General features: G+C 55.1%; 1 protein-coding gene across 2 annotated transcripts; it reads right to left on the bottom strand.

Moving 5' to 3' along the window:
• Positions 1–136: 136 nt before the first annotated feature.
• On the bottom strand, positions 137–14,531 carry PAQR5 (progestin and adipoQ receptor family member 5). 2 transcript variants are annotated; one of them, XM_072871299.1, is made up of 9 exons: positions 14,351–14,531; positions 11,921–11,976; positions 11,216–11,448; positions 10,837–10,964; positions 10,501–10,706; positions 9,705–9,831; positions 4,060–4,156; positions 3,388–3,529; positions 137–2,742 (listed from the first exon to the last, which is right to left on the bottom strand). In XM_072871299.1, the coding sequence occupies exons 3-9, from the start codon at positions 11,264–11,266 to the stop codon at positions 2,495–2,497; spliced, it is 999 nt and encodes a 332-aa protein (XP_072727400.1). In that variant the 5' UTR covers positions 11,267–11,448; positions 11,921–11,976; positions 14,351–14,531; the 3' UTR covers positions 137–2,494. The 2 variants fall into 2 exon arrangements, with proteins under 2 accessions (XP_072727400.1, XP_072727402.1); XM_072871301.1 differs by lacking the exons at positions 11,921–11,976; positions 14,351–14,531 and having other exon boundaries at positions 10,837–10,978; positions 11,216–11,271.
• Positions 14,532–15,403: the final 872 nt, after the last annotated feature.

Raw genomic sequence — 15,403 nt, forward strand, 5'->3', positions numbered from 1 at the left:
TTTTCTCTGGGATTTGGTCATAAAGGTCACAGTTTTGTTTGGGATTCGCTCTGGACTGGGCGCAGACACACAACGAAACAACATGTTCCAACAAATAAATATCCTGTATTATCTACCCGTAACGATTTGACACAGAGGTTTTATTTCTTTATGTGAATAAAATTTCGTACATTGAATAGCTTTTTGAAGGCCTGCCTCCAACTGAGCAAGAAATCTGGCTGACCTGTGCTGCTTCAAGATCAAACATTCACTCGTTTAGTATGTAAAGTATGTGCCAGGCAAAGGGTCCGTGCAACGCGCTGCAGGATCCAGAGGGATTCTGGTAATGTAAGTCGGTGTTATATTTTTTAATGTAGTTTTCCTGCAAATAATTTCACCTGAAGAGGACGAGAGGACTTCCCAAACTCAAAAGTTAAACAACCAAGAAAAAAGTTATAATGATTCATGTAAATTTTACAGACTCTTAAATCATGTCTTGCACGCAGAGCCAGATTCCTTTCCAGTCACACGAGTACACAAGGTAAATAAGCTTTGCAATTATCAGCAATTATCTCTGAAGTGATTAATTTTCACAGACAGTATTTTTATGAAACTATACAAATCAGCTTAGCATATATCAGTGCGATAGTTATATTAGTTTTCTCTTTTAATGAAATAAAACTGTTGAATAAACAATTATGTTCCAGTGCTTATAAATATTAATATAAATCTTGGTCAGCTTTCAAAAGGAAGCTATTTTTCAAAAGACTTCTTTGTCCCATAATATATTTAACGAGCCGTTGTATTGTCACTCAAAAGTGCATCAATTATACCTTGATAGAGGTAATTATACACAAAACAAATTACACACCCGTATGATTATCAAGAAGCTTGATAATATTCCCTAGCAGTAATCCTTGCATCACGTGCTCCTGTACCTCCCGCGCCGTGTTAGGTAAATCCAACGTGACAACCTCCGTCGCTGGAGCCACTGGCCGAGCTCTCCCCGCGGGCTGCCTCCCCCTCGCCCCGGACCAGGCTGAGACCTCCAGGCTCTCCCCAGAGCTCTCTGCTTCTGCCTGTAAAATCACGTGCAGCAGCAAAGGAAAGCGAGGAGCCAGCCTGAGCGTAAGGCTATTGCTGGGTGAGCAGAGATCGAACTCTGGAAATGCTTTAAAATTACAGGCTTTGACCCCCCGTGCATTACCAGCTGAGCTGTTCTAACTCTTGCCTTTCATCCGACAACGCTCATGTCTCTAGGCTGGACAGACTGCCACTTCCTGCTCAGCTGATGTTTTATTCTCCTCAGACACCCCCATCCTATTCACTCATAAAAGGAAAAACATTCTTCTGTGCGAGTGGGACCAGAAACTAGAGAGGTGCAGAGGTGATGGCTCTACCATCAGTCACGCCCTCAGACCAAGGGTCTGTCTAGCCCAGTATCCTGCCTCCAGAAACGCCCGGGAGAGGATGCCTCGACGCGGCAGTCATGAATTTCTCAGCCATCGCCCTCAACAAGGCGTCAAACACCTCTGCTGAATAGCGCGGCTTCACACCCGTGTTAAACACTCGGCACAAAACAGTGCTTGTAAGGAAGTCCACGTTGTCACCTCGCGGGTGCAGATATCTCTTCCTCCATTTACGTTTGATGCCACAAATGAGGTTGGAGAAGCTGTGAGTACAGGACGGAGGTGTCCGGTGCAAGGAGGGAGGGTCGGTGCCTCCCGTGCTCTGCGCTTGGGGCTGCGTCAGCCGCCGGGCAGTCGCATCGCCCTTGCAAGCAGGAGCTCAGCTGTCCCGTGGGAATTAATTTCCCAGGACTTACCTATGCACCGGAATTGGACCCAGAAAAAAGCTATTCTGGAGGAACATCCCATGGCGAGTTCTTCTAGAATAACTCTTTCCGGGTAATGATTAAAAATAGCCGAATTTAAAACGTAGGCAAACTCTAGTCTCTCTCAATCCCACATCTGTCAGGCACTTGGGTTTAGTGTAAGGCTGTGTAACACGGATATTTGAGGTTTTAATCTCCAAAATAATGCCACTTTCAAGGTGCAAACCTCAGTTAGGGAACCCCTGGGAGAGCCCTTGCTCGTGCCTTCACCAAGGACTCTTGGCTATCGGTCTAAACTGAGGACAAGGACATCTGTGTCACCAGATGACCAGCGTTATCCACGTTCACTCGCCTCCCTGATTCCTCCGTAAGGCAGTCCTGATGAATGCCTATTGCTTTGGAAAGTATTAGCACTTATCTCCCTTTTACAGAAAAAGTTAAGACTATTTTAAATATTTCTTGTGGTGAAATAGCAACTTGATTAAAAGCATTTCATAATCTGTTCCCAGCTTTAAAGCTATATGTACAAAAACCAGTGCAATATGTTTCGCTCTTGAGAAAAGTTTAAATAAACATTTTCTCAGAGAGCGTAGGCGAATAAACTCCTCCTCATCCATACCATACACGTATTGTTTAGGGTCTCTCCTGGGGAGCAGAATAAATGCTATCTAGACCCGAAGCCTAATGCCCATGGGGTTTTTCTCTCTGCAGAGGCTCTGGCATGAAGCGCAGGGACATGGAGCAGAGCCCGATGACAGCCAGGCTCACGGCCATGCAGATGCCCATCGACCCGAGAGTCTGCCGGGAGGAGGGAAGCAGCGAGGGGGGCAGGAGCCGGTCGTGGCGCTCGGCCATGTCCATCATGATGGCCTCCATCTGGAAGTGCGTGCTGATGATCCCACACACGTGGAAAACTTGGTGGCTGTGCCCTGCAACAAAGCCAGAAGCACTCACCAAGAAACTCCTTGGGCTTCGTTAAAACACCGCCATGAGGGCTCAGCAGACCTTCTGCATAGCATCCATTGCCTCCGGGCATCGCATTTTTAAATATTTATTCTACTGATTTCTGTGGCTTTTATCATTGCGCCACCAGAGCACAGAGATCTTCCTTTCCAAAATGCAGCCGGCTGTAATGGAAGCGAGGGACGTGCAGCTCGCTGCTGCGATCCTGGCACACGCGCCGTGCTAAGGAGCACTGCGCTTGCGCTCGGCGTGGCGGGGGGACAGAGGAAACCCCCATGCGGCCAGGACTGCCACCCAGTCTCCTTGGTGGCTGCTCCTGCAGTGCCCTGACGTGGCACTGTGAAGCACCACTGTGCCACAGGTGAGGTTTTTTGCATGAGAAATGAGTGCTTTGCAGTCATGAAACCCTCTGTGAGACATTGTGGAAACAGCATGCTTCCGGAGCTGTTCCCACTTTACCTAGGCAGGGCTGCTGTATCTTGTATGTAAAACTACATTTCGAATTTCCAGCAGGGAATAGATTATAACCTCTGGGAGTCACTCACGCATTAATGCGCTTTCTTCCTGAAAATAATGAGAAAACAATGCCAACTCACCCTTTCGGCACTTACCAATATAGTCAAAGTGTCCTGGCGCAAGTCTCTCTGGCAGATGGCTAGCGAAGATGAAGCAAGTGAGGAAGGCAAAGGCGGTGTGCTTGTAGTGGACCAGGATCGCAGCCTCCGTGCAGCTCTCTGCCGCACACAGGTAGAACTGCAGCAGCAGAGACGTGTCCAGGCAGGGGTGCCGTGCAAGGGAAAGAGGGGAACACCACGTTTCTAAAGGAGGCATTACCGCTCCCCGAGCCCCCATCGTCTCCGGCTGCCCATCACCCACCACCAGGGCACGTGGTGCAGGACCCAGGGCTCTGTACAAGAGCCGTCACCTCCATTTCATGCAAATCCCAGCCCCGCACCTCCTGTCCTTAGACCTCCCTGCAGCAAAATTCCCACCCCGCTCCAGTTTAGGAACTGGAAAAGTAGCAGCATGCAAAGGCAGTAACTTTCCAGCATGGGCAAAGTTTGAGCGCGGTGCTTTGAAGTGGAAGGAATCTGCCTATCAATAGGTGCAGGAAAAAATAACCGAATCTCTTTTCCTGCAGGAGTTTGTTTTCCTTTAAAACGAACAAAAAAGGCTAGCATATTTTCCCAAGTATTTTCAGACTAAGATGAAGCAGCTGATATTTCCAACCCTGCAGCACGCCAATGTCTTGGTGCTGTGAATAAGGGCCTTGGGAAGCGTACCCTGTAGAAGAGAGGGATGCTGTCGAAGAGGTACGGGTACACAAAGGCCAGCGTGCGGGAAACCTTGCTGAACCTGGGCCGCTCCACCTCCAGAAACCTAGAGGAACAGAGAGAGGGTATTTCACGTTGCACAGCACGGCAGATGAGGCGAACGTAAGCGCCGGATTCTGTTTGTCAGTCGTTTGCTGGGGACCGTGGATTGCAGTACACAGACTGCACATACACTTCCCCACGGATGGCCGTGAATTCAGCCACAGCAACGTGATTTTTGTGTGCTGAGAGTATGAAAGCTGCGACCACCCTCAGCTCACCTGGCTGAGCCTTCCCTGGCTGAACCCTGAGCTGGGGGAGGAAGGATTTAGGGGCTATCTTCCCCTGTTACGTGCTCTGGCTCTCGCAGGCGCATCCCTGCAGCTCCAAAAACAACCCTTCCATCCCAGGCGGGCTGATTTTTCTTCCTTTACCATTGCTCACTACCCGTTGCCCATCAGCAGCTAGGAACAGAGCTGCTCTTTAAACAGCTGCTGCCCCTGCAGTTGTTTTTAACTGAGTTTTCACTCTCAGTTTTGAATCCGAGCTTTCTGAGCACAGCAATCAAGGAGAATACATCTGCCTTGGTTTGGACGGCTTCGTAGGGAATGCGGCATTCAGGCTGTGATTGTCACCGTTTGTTAATGAAGCTGTATTGCAGCTTGTGTCCGAAACGCATGAAATGTCGCAGCATCCTTTTTTTTTTTAACATCCTGCCAAGACTTTGCAATTGTCATTTCAGAGAACGCATGGAGAGAGTTACTGAGAATCAAAGTAAATTAATTTAACAAGTTACTTTTTAATGACATCACCATTATAAGGGAAGCAGCAGCCTGTTGGTTATAATCATACTATGTATGAGGAGGAAAGCCTGCCTCTGTATGGGGAGTAATAGTCTGCATTTTGTTCCCCAGGAAATCACGCTGCTGAAATGTAGGACCTACTTCATAGCTGAAATCATGAAAGAATTGACCGCCCAGGTCCCAAGAAACCCATTATAAAACCTGGAGCTTGGTCGCCGAGCCCCCAGCCTGCTCTTCCCGCACAGGGATCACAACTCAAATGAAACCCGGCGATGGCAAGCGCAGGGGAGCCGCACCACGCGCCGGCACAGCCGCCAGCCAGCCTCCTAGCCACGCGAGCTCCAGACCGGGAACAGAAAACCTCTCTCTCCGATGCCTCCCTGCTGGGAAAGACGGGCTTTGATAGGGTTTTAGCCCAATGTGGAAAGAAGGAGATTAACTTGAGCAGAACTACAACAGACCTGCCTGCAAAGCAGAGGGCTCTATCAATATGACCCCAAACAGGGGTTGAAACCCCGACAATCCAACTTGCGCTCAAGAGCCACTAACTGCAGAAGGGCTTTTGGCTCGCTCCTCCCGGGTTTGGCCTTCCACCATAGCTTGAGGCTTGCTCAGAAGACATCACGATGATCACAGAATCACAGCATCACAGAATCGTTTAGGTTGGAAAAGACCTTTAAGATCATCGAGTCCAACCGTAAACCTAACACTGCCAAGCCCACCACTACACCGTGTCCCTGAGCACCTCATCCAAACGGCTTTTGAATACCTCCAGGGATGGGGACTCCACCGCTTCCCTGGGCAGCCTGGTCCAGTGCTGGGCAACCCTTTCGGTGGAGAAGTTTTCCCTAATCCAGTCTAAACCTCCCCTGGCGCAACTTGAGGCCGTTTCCTCTCGTCCTATCCCTTGTTACCTGGGAGAAGAGACCAACCCCACCTCCCTACACCCTCCTTTCAGGCAGTTGTAGAGAGCGGTGAGGTCTCCCCTCAGCCTCCTCTTCTCCAGGCTGAACAACCCCAGGTCCCTCAGCCGCTCCCCATCAGCCTTGTGCTCCAGACCCTGCACCAGCTCCGTTGCCCTTCTCTGGACACGCTCCAGCCCCTCCATGTCTCTCTTGTGGTGAGGGGCCCAACACTGAACACAGCATTCGAGGTGCGATGATGCTGAAGATGCCTCCTGCTCTATTTTCTCCTGTATTTCTGCATGATTCCTACTGGATTTTCCTACTGTGGCTTCACCTGCCCGGTGCTGTACTCCCATCCTGCTCACGCTGCTGCTCGGTGCTACGCTCACCCTTGCCGGACCATCTCCCCACTCCTTCGGCCGCGCACCGATCCAACCTGCGCTCTTCTGTTGCCAAAATAGAGCCACCATCTCGCAGCCTGGGCGCGCGGCCAGGCGCACGGTAACCCCGGGGACAGTGCCCTATTCACAGAGGACGGTGTGAGATGTAGCAGAGTTCAAGCCCACTCTGTTCTCATCGTGAAAAGCCCATACAGGTTTTTCTGCTTTCATGGGGATGTCCGCAGGGAGATGCCAAATCCTCCAGCATGAAAGAAACCTTTTACGCAGCTGCTCGTCCTGCATTGGCGGGGGGGGATGCAGTCGGACGCTCTCTATTTCAGTGTGACGAGGGTATCTAGCGCACGTAAAGGATAAACGCACGTATTTCAGTCCATCTGCACGTTTCCCTGTTTGGCAATTCAATGTTCCTAGGGCACAGGATGCAAAAACCAACCAAACAAAAACTCTTACTGTTGACCGAACCAGCCACCTAGGATTGGAGAATTTTCCCGAGATGTTGGATGAAATTTGGTGCAGCAGCTTAGCAAATGCCTTTCTTTGGATGCCCCACTGCAAGTCCCTGCCTTCATCACATCGCCGCATCCTCCTCTGCATTAACCCGTACGCCCGTCGACCTTCACGGGGTGCACGCAAGAGGCTGAGCGTACTCTGCCGCTGCGTTCGGCCACGGTGCAGAAGCTCAGCCGGGGTCAGGAGCCCTTCCCTCCCTCATCTGAACCTCTCCGAAATGGCCAGGCGTGCTGCTCGCCTCTCTCTCCTCGAGTGACCCCAGTCCCTGGCAGGGACACGTGCGTCCGGGGCCACCAGCAGCCACGGACCCTCCCGGCTCCTCAAGAGAGCCCTGCCCAGGGTGCGGTTGGCAGAGCAGCCCGGCAGCGTTGCTGTGCTGCTGCTGAGCCCTCTGCGAGCCGGGCAGGAGCCGGAGTGCCCGGGCAGGTCCCCTCCGAGTGCGCCTGACTTGGTCGCATCACCGCCCATTGCGCAATTTGGTTTCGGGTCCGCTCCCGTCCATCCACCCCCTGCCTCGGAAGGACGTTTTGGCTGGTGTGACTCAGCCGAGGGTGACGCTGAAGCGAATGCGATCGGTGAGCAGCGCCTTGAGGTAGGAAACGGGGCGGCCCAGGCACCGGTGGCCTCGCGGGGGTCTCGGGGGTGGCCAGCCCCGCCGCCTTCCCGTCCCCGACCCGCCGGCTGTGGCTCGGGCACCCCGGGGTGCAAGCCTGGCACAAGCCTCTCACGCAAACCGGGAAAGCGCTCGGGCAGAGGCGGGCGCAAAACCGTGCCCCCTTGTCCTCCGCAGCCCCGCCAGCCTCAGCCTGCGAGAGGAGAGAAAGGAGAGAGACGGGCGGCCGGGGGCACGGCCGGGGGCCGCACACGCAGCTGAGATGCTCACACGCGCGGGGCGTGCAGAGGGGCGCGGGGTGAGAGCGGCCACCGCGGGGATGCTGGCAGCGGCCCCATGGCTAACGCGGTCCCCAGACGTGACCTGGCGTGCGCGGGGTGCGGTGATGAATTACGGGGGCTCTGCTCAGCACCGTGGGGGTAAACCAGCAGCACTGCTGGCCCACGCCTGTACGGTACATTCAGTATTCCTGCTCACCCAGGGATCTTGGGTGGATTTTTTTTATTTTCTAAGCTGACATTTGATGGATTTACTACTTCTCTAATGGAAATTCCTGAGCCAATAGGAATTGCTATTCTATCACGTAGCGATAGTTGCATGTTTTTTCACGTAACTGTACTTACAGTTTTGCAGTAGAGAGATGCTGACAATTAAATTTGCAGATCAAGAATTTTTTTAAACAATCCAAATTAATCTGGAACTCAAGTTGCTGATATTTCCTAAGTGTTATCTTCAAGTGGTAAGTACTAGGATTAGCACACGGTCAGTAAGCTTCGTTTGCTAAGCCCATCTAATGAGACAATAAAGAGACGCACAAGACAAAAATAAGAGGGGGAAAAGAGACAAAGAGAAAGAAATGAGGAATACAAGGAAAAAAATACCAAGCCCCAAGTGGCGTCATCCACCGAGTGATCCCAGAGAGATCCTTGAGTTTGCAGTACTGCTCAGTAATACCAAGGATAGATCCAAATCTTCCACCCCAGGGAGTTACTGCAGTGAGTAAAAGGTGAGTAAATCCTTCTGTACTCAACAGACACTTAAACGAGCCAGATTAGCAGGATCCGTAAGGAATATCGAGAGCTTAGCACACTCCCTGTGGGGAAGACACGGCGATGCTCAGCTGCATCCCGCCCTGCAGCAGAGCCAGCCGGGCAGCGTGATTTCTTCCTGCTGTGTTTGCCAGGGCGCGGGAGCGTCTTCCTCCCTGCATCGAAACACAGCCCTGTGCTGGGGGGGTCCTGGGGGGCCGCCCGGGCCACGGCAGCCGGGGAAGAAGGGTCCCCCGGGGTTACGTGATGCTGCGACAGGCAACCACGTGTCGAAGACAGCCCAAAATACAAGGAAGGAATAACGCCGAACGATTCACACCACTTGTGGAAACAGGAATTGTACATTTTGCAAAGCAAACTGCGTGTCGTCGCACTGACAGACCCGAGTGCTTTACAAACACAGCCTTCAGGGAGGTATCTACCATGAATTAAATAAAAACCAAACCAGCTGGAGGTCTAGCACGGCACGTATCGCTGGAAATCAGCCGAGTAGTTCAGACATTTGAGTTATTCCAAACAAATTGTCTAATGCCATTCAGGAACAAAATACCGTGCACGCAATGCTGCTCGTGCTTTTAAAAATTATGCAACGGGCTGCGAGAATGCTGAGGCTCCTCCTCTGCCAATCTGTTGCACACACATTTAAACACACACGCACGTACAAACACGCACATAAACACACACGCACATATAAATACGCACATAAACACACACACACGTGTATAAACACGCACATAAACACGCACACACATGTATAAACACGCACATAAACACGCACGCACGTATAAATACGCACATAAACACACATGTGCGTATAAACACGCACACAAACACGCACACACATGTATAAACACGCACATAAACACGCACGCACGTATAAACACGCACATATAAACACACACGCACGTACAAACACAGACGCGCAGCACTTAAGCTGGTATGTGCCTTTAGCAGGACCATGCTCATGTTTAAACCTAAACACGTGCTTAAACGTTGGGTGCACAGGAGCCCAGCCCTTTTTGCAGGTGATTTTAGGAAAACAACAGCCCAAACAAGGCGCTGGTGGTGGGGATCTTCCTGCCAGGCCTGCACCAGACGAAACTGCCTTCTGAACTGTCAAAAATTAAAGCTACTTCAATTGTTTTGCATTTTTGATCATCGAACTCTCCTAGTGCCAACGTGCAACGCGTTTCCCAAACCAAAAGTCCCCTTCTTCCCCTTCCTGAGCTTAACACTCATGTTGTTACCATACAGCCTGTAATTGAAAACCTTTATTAATAACAGTAATTAATGATTATGCTGTAGCAATCGCGGCAGATAACGCAGAAGCTTACCTGGAATAGCAGGACAGACTGGTGCTAACGACAGTGTTAAACACCGCGATGGGGACGTAGCAGTGGTGGAAAGTGCTGTTGACCCATTCCGCTGGGAAAATGTACGCCGAGTACGCCAGCGCAGACCCTGGAAACAGGAGGTGCCCGGTGAGCGCCAGGACCCGCTGGGACCCTCAGCACCCTCCTGGGCGCAGCCGTGAACCTTCAAATTGGCACTCGGCCTTGGGCGCTCTCGGGAAAGGGAGATACGAAGGAAGGTAGACGAGCGGTTAAATAGCTAAGCGGAGCATCAGGCAGACGCCCTGATAGCCAGCTCCTGCAAACGCCTTTCCGTGAGGAGCCGGAGGTGCCTTGTGCCATGAGAAGACCCTGGCTGCTCCTGCTGCGTACCCTGGGCTTGCTCCCAGCGCGGTGCCACCGACTTCACTGACAGCATTTGTCTTTGATGTGGGGGGGTTTTTTTCTTATTTTATTTACTACAAATACCGAGGAGCGTCACACAGCCAGACCTCCGTCCCAGGGCTGCCCGGTACGAAACCCAGCCCCAAATTATTATTTGTGGCGGCGTCAGAGATGCTTCATGGTCCCTCCCAAGCGCCAGGCTGCAGGGAGGAGGAGGAGTAGACACCAGACACGAGCAGCCGCTGTTTCTGCGTGTCCCATGGATATAAGCCGTCTGAGCACCCCGGGTTCAGCCCCGTCCCCGACACCTCCCTGTGCTTCGGCTCCTGCTGCCCCGGGGAAGTGCTGGGGACCGGCACCCCGCCAAAACCTCTGCCGACTTGCCCGTCCTTACCCAAGCTGTACATGCTGAGAGCCGCGTAATCGAAGAAGTAGCAGATGTGCCGGGTGCGGGTGGACATGGTGCTGAAGGTGTGGGCGCAGCTGGAGGCGAGGGGGTAGATGCAGCAGGTCAGCAGGTAGGCGAGGAGGGGCCAGGCGTGGGGGTCCTCCCGGCCCCCCGGCCCCCGCAGCCGCCCCACCAGGGTCCACACGAAGTACCTGTGGGGCGGAGGAAGGTGAGCATCGCACCCTTGGGTGTCCCCTGTCCCTGCTCCCCCAGCCTTGCTCCCACCGCGGAGACCCACCACTTCCTCCCACGGATGCTGAAGACCCAGAGCGTGGTACCCACCAGGCAGGCACAAAATGCGTCCAGATATTTAGGGTCTCATTCGTCATTTGGAAGACGCTGAGGAGGCAGTCTGCTGCTGAGCTTCTGGGGGGGCGATACCCGAAGAGGATCCCCTGCTCCCGGTACCCCTGCAAGGCAAGGACTGGCACCGGTGGCAGTCGGAGGAGGAGGGACAAATGGGAGGAGAAGAAAGGAAGGTCGTCAAAAGGAGGGTGCCCGTGATTCAGGACCCAGGACCCTGCTGCGAGGACAGAGCCGTGTCCGCCCGTGGGAGGTGGTCTGCCCCAGGGGAATGGCCACCCCAGCACTCTGCTCCCACGCGTCACCTCCCAAAATCCCCCCGAGCCTCGGGCTTGGGGAAGAAAAGCTCCTTTCTGACCTTAGGCACTTGGTTGATGCTGAGCAGCCGGGGTAACTTGAGGCTCAGCATCGCGCGGGTCGGGGTTCCGGCTCCGAGGGATGTTTTCGGCTCGGCTGCCCTGGGGACAAGCCCCGGCGGTGCCTCACGCCCCGCCTGGCCGCATCTCACACCCCGCTGGGGAAGCGATGGGACGGGGACGGGGCTGCCCCGGGACGGGTGAAGCGATGCTCCCTGGGCTCAGGACGGGTGGCCTGGAGGAGACGAGCGTTCGTGGGGACGTGGCACAGTGTCCCCATGCGGGGTCCCAAACCCGCACGTGGCAAATGCTTCCTGGGGGGCTCCCGTGGCATGGGGAGGGGAGACGGCATCCATCCCTGCAGGGGATGTTGGGATCCCTCCCTACCACCGGACCCAAAAGGTGCAGGGGGAGAAGGACAGCATGTCCCTGTGCCCACCACCCAGAGGGACTGAAACCCCGTTATCACCCCAGGAGAGCAAGGGGTGGTGCGGAAACAGCACCCACATCCCGCAAGCACCTTGAGGTCATACAGAAAGCCCTGGGCATGGGCTGGGGGGCTGCGGGGTGCATTAGGTCCCCTCGGGGAAGTGGAGAGGACGCAGGGTCCCAGGCAGCGCCCGGGCTGGTTCCTCTCTGCCCGCTCCCCATCCAACATCCCAGTGCCACGGGGCAGCCCCTCCGGCCCCAGCATCTCCATCTCTTACCCACTGACGGCTTCGGCAGCGCCGCCTCTCCTCCCCTCCGCCTCCACCTCTGGTCTCTGAAATAAAGGTGAAAAAAAAAATTATTTCCTGCACCCTCCTGCAAGGGACCGCCTGGCCCGAGGGGAGAAGGGAGCCCGAGGCTCGGCGTGCCGGGTCAGCTCGGTCGCACAGGCATGTCGCATGGAAACCAACGCACTGGTCCCCCCAGGTTTCCGAGAGATGTCTGCAACCCTCCAGCCCATGGAGCCATGAGAAGGAGCCCCACAGCCTCCCGAGAGCTGCTCCTGGGATGGCATTTGGGCTGCCTCAGCCATCCCATACACACACCGAGCTTCATCCATCAGCACGCGCTGCCGGTGCTGCACAGAGACTTGCCGGTCCCAAATAAACCCCCTTGCTGCCCTTTCCCGGCCCCTGCCATCGCCCTTCGTCTTCCCCTGCTCTTCCTCCCCGCCCATACTCTACCTCTCCGCGCGGCCAAGCGGCTCCGGTGCAAACCTACAAGGGCAAAACGCCGAGGGCCGCCGTGCGCGGGGAGTGCCCGGAGAGAGGGAGGTGGCTGGGAGGCGATTAACAGGAGGAAAAAAATTAACGAGGCAAGAGAGCAATAAACCCGACATAAAATAAAATTGGAAATGCCTTTAGTTAAAGATTAGACTTAAATCAGGAGCTTTGTTTTTTGGCTGGCGCGCTACAGGCGTGCTGCCTCAAAGCTACGCGGAGCCTGCAGCCCCCCGCGATCCCCTCGGTGCTCCTGCACCTCTCCATGGGGAAAGGGGACCTTCTCCCTGCGGAGGCTTCCAGAGCCTCAGGACCCAGCTGGAGGGCAGGGAGCGAGGGCAGGGAGTGAGGGCTGCCGTTGGTTATTTGCATGCTTCAGAAATAAAGGGCAGCCCGGCTATGGGAAATATCCCCGCCACACGTCTGATGTAAACACAAACGAGGGCGACGATGGGACGGAACAAAAATAGTGCCTCTGATCTCGGTGGAGCCGAGGAAGCTGCACGAGCTCTTCACCAAAGCACGCCACGGGGTGCGGGAGCCCTGATTTGCAAAGAGCCCTTGGATGGGAGCCCCGAGCTGGGCGCGCCCGGGTGCGAACCGCGCCTAAAGCAGGGAGCTGGTCCCCTGCGCGCCGGGCTGCCTCCGCGGGAGGACGTGGGAAGCACCGGGCCCAGGCTTAACGAAGCACTTGTATTTTTAAGAGCAAAATGAGTCACCGGAGCTGAGGGGAGCAGCAGCCCGGGCACACCCCGCAGCCCCGCGTTCTCCTCCTCCTTCGGCTGAACTTTTTCCACCCGGGGAGCCGTGCTCCGTGGCAGCGGCGCAGGTCGAGGGACGGGCGCCCGTTGCGGCCGTGACCTCTGCAAACAGCTCCTTTGCAAACGGCAGGTTACAAACTCTGCAGGCTCACCCAGCTGGCTGCGAGCACACCTCTTCCTCCTCCTCCTCCTCCTCCTCATCCCCCCAGGGCCACGCACGGAGCCCCATGGGGTCATCAGGCACCGCAGGCTGCAGGTCCAAGCCCGGGAGCCTTTGGTTTGTGCCGAGTTCACCCGGGGCAGGTTCCTGCCCGGCACCGGCTTTCACCCCTAAAGGCTGCGGTTTGTCTGTGGCAAGAGGAGCCCTGGCACGTCCCCTGGCACCGTCCCTCCGCCGCGTGTCCGGCCTCGGCTCCAGCGAGCGTGGAGCGTGGCTGCAGCAGCCCTCCCACGGCACAGCTCTCCCCGCCAGCCCCAGCCGGCAGCCGGTGTCTTTCAATGGAGGGAAACATATTTTAGCTGTTAATTATTAACTTTTATGACTTTCTTACGGCGGCACAAGGAGAGAGACGAGTTGAACTGTAAAACTAGCAGCTGGGCTCCTTTGAGTGCTTGGCACTGGAGCCAGCAGCATGGGACATGCCAAGACCTTTTCCAGCGGAACAGCAGAGGCTTTGTAGGAGGTTGTTATTGCTGCGGGTGGCTGCTGGTATCTGCTTGGGATCTGAGATGAGCAGGCAGCTCCGAGCATAGGCATAAGCTTAAGGCTTTCCAAAATCAGTGTGTTTCAGGCATGTGCTCGAGCTCTTTGCCAGACCCAGTGCTTTCATCCGTCCTCCTCAGGGGACGGCCGCGTCTCAGCGTCCCGTCCCGCTCCTAAAACGCTGCCGAGTGAAACTTCCATAAATTCTGCAAACGATCAGCGCAGCCACGAGCCGCTGGTGCCGTAGGAGGGCAGAGAAAAAAACAGCTTACCGCCGGCCCCACCGCACCATCCCCATCGCGCACAGCTCTTTCCCACCTTCATCTTTTCACGGCACGTCTGAAAAACTCCCGGCCTCCCGGCACGGAGCTTGTGCCGTGCAAACCCTCGGCACCCCCGGGGCAGCGTGAAAAGCAGCGAGCTAAAATGATTCAGGGGGAGAAAAGCAGAGTGGCCGGTACTTACGGCGCTGCTCCCAGGAGCGGGGCTGGGTCGGATGCTGCGTTATTGCCGGCGCTGGCTCCGGGCGACCGTATTACTCATCTGTGTACAAACACAGCCCACATGGCCGAGCTGTGCTGGAAGCCCGGCCGGGGCGTAGGCAGCCAAGCGAGCGGGCTGGGACAGGTTTGCCAAAGGCGGCAGCCCGGCAGGAAGGGCAGGGAGGCTCTGCCGAAAGCCCTGCTTGCTGCCGGCACCCGGCGGGATGGTCCCGGCACCCCGGCTGGACTCGGGGGGAAGGACACGGCGGAGGTCAGCCCCGCCGGCTGCGTTCCCAGATTAGGAGCAAATTAATTCTGGCTGGTCTTGTAGTGGAACAGGAAAAAGGCAAGAAAATAAAACCGGAAATAACTGTGGCCAAACGCTCTCAGATCGTGCTCTGGATTAGCTTCAGCCTGGCTGCAAGGAAGTGGAATAAGGGCAGGAAAAAATATTAACTCACAGACCTCCCTGTGCATCTTCAGCTCCCAGGCCCCTCTGCTTTAGCACCAGAAAACACCCGAAACTTGCTTAACTGTCTCCAGGGAGACCGTGAAGTGAAAACCCTCCCGTAGATGAAGAGGGAGGTGCTCCCAAACTGGAGAGAGCTCTGACACCATTCCCGGCTGGACGGAGGACCGCAGCCGGCCGGGCCACGCGGGTCCCCTCGGCCACCGCAGAGCAGGAGCCACTGGCTCCCCTCCCCTCCCCGCGCCTGCGCCGGCTGCAAAACCCAGCGCGTTTCCCCTTCTCCTCTCCAATAAAGCCTCTCTTTTTACTTGCGGCCGTTGGTAACGCGTTTCACAATATCGGAATAGAGCGGTAGACTGGGGACCGCGAGTGGCTGGAGAGGGATGCACGGGCATTGCTCCTGTGTTATTAAGTAGCTGGCAGAACCGGAGCCAGGCGTAACGCGCTGCTCACGCGTCGCGGGGAGAAGCAATACGGGTCATTTGAAATCAGGGCTGGTGAACGTGCAGCACTGGCCTGCATTTTAATCACAAGGGAAGGTCTCTTGACATCGGTTTCTGGGTGTAA

The sequence above is a fragment of the Ciconia boyciana genome, chromosome 8 (genome assembly GCF_034638445.1).
Source record: "Ciconia boyciana chromosome 8, ASM3463844v1, whole genome shotgun sequence".
NCBI lineage: Eukaryota > Metazoa > Chordata > Aves > Ciconiiformes > Ciconiidae > Ciconia > Ciconia boyciana.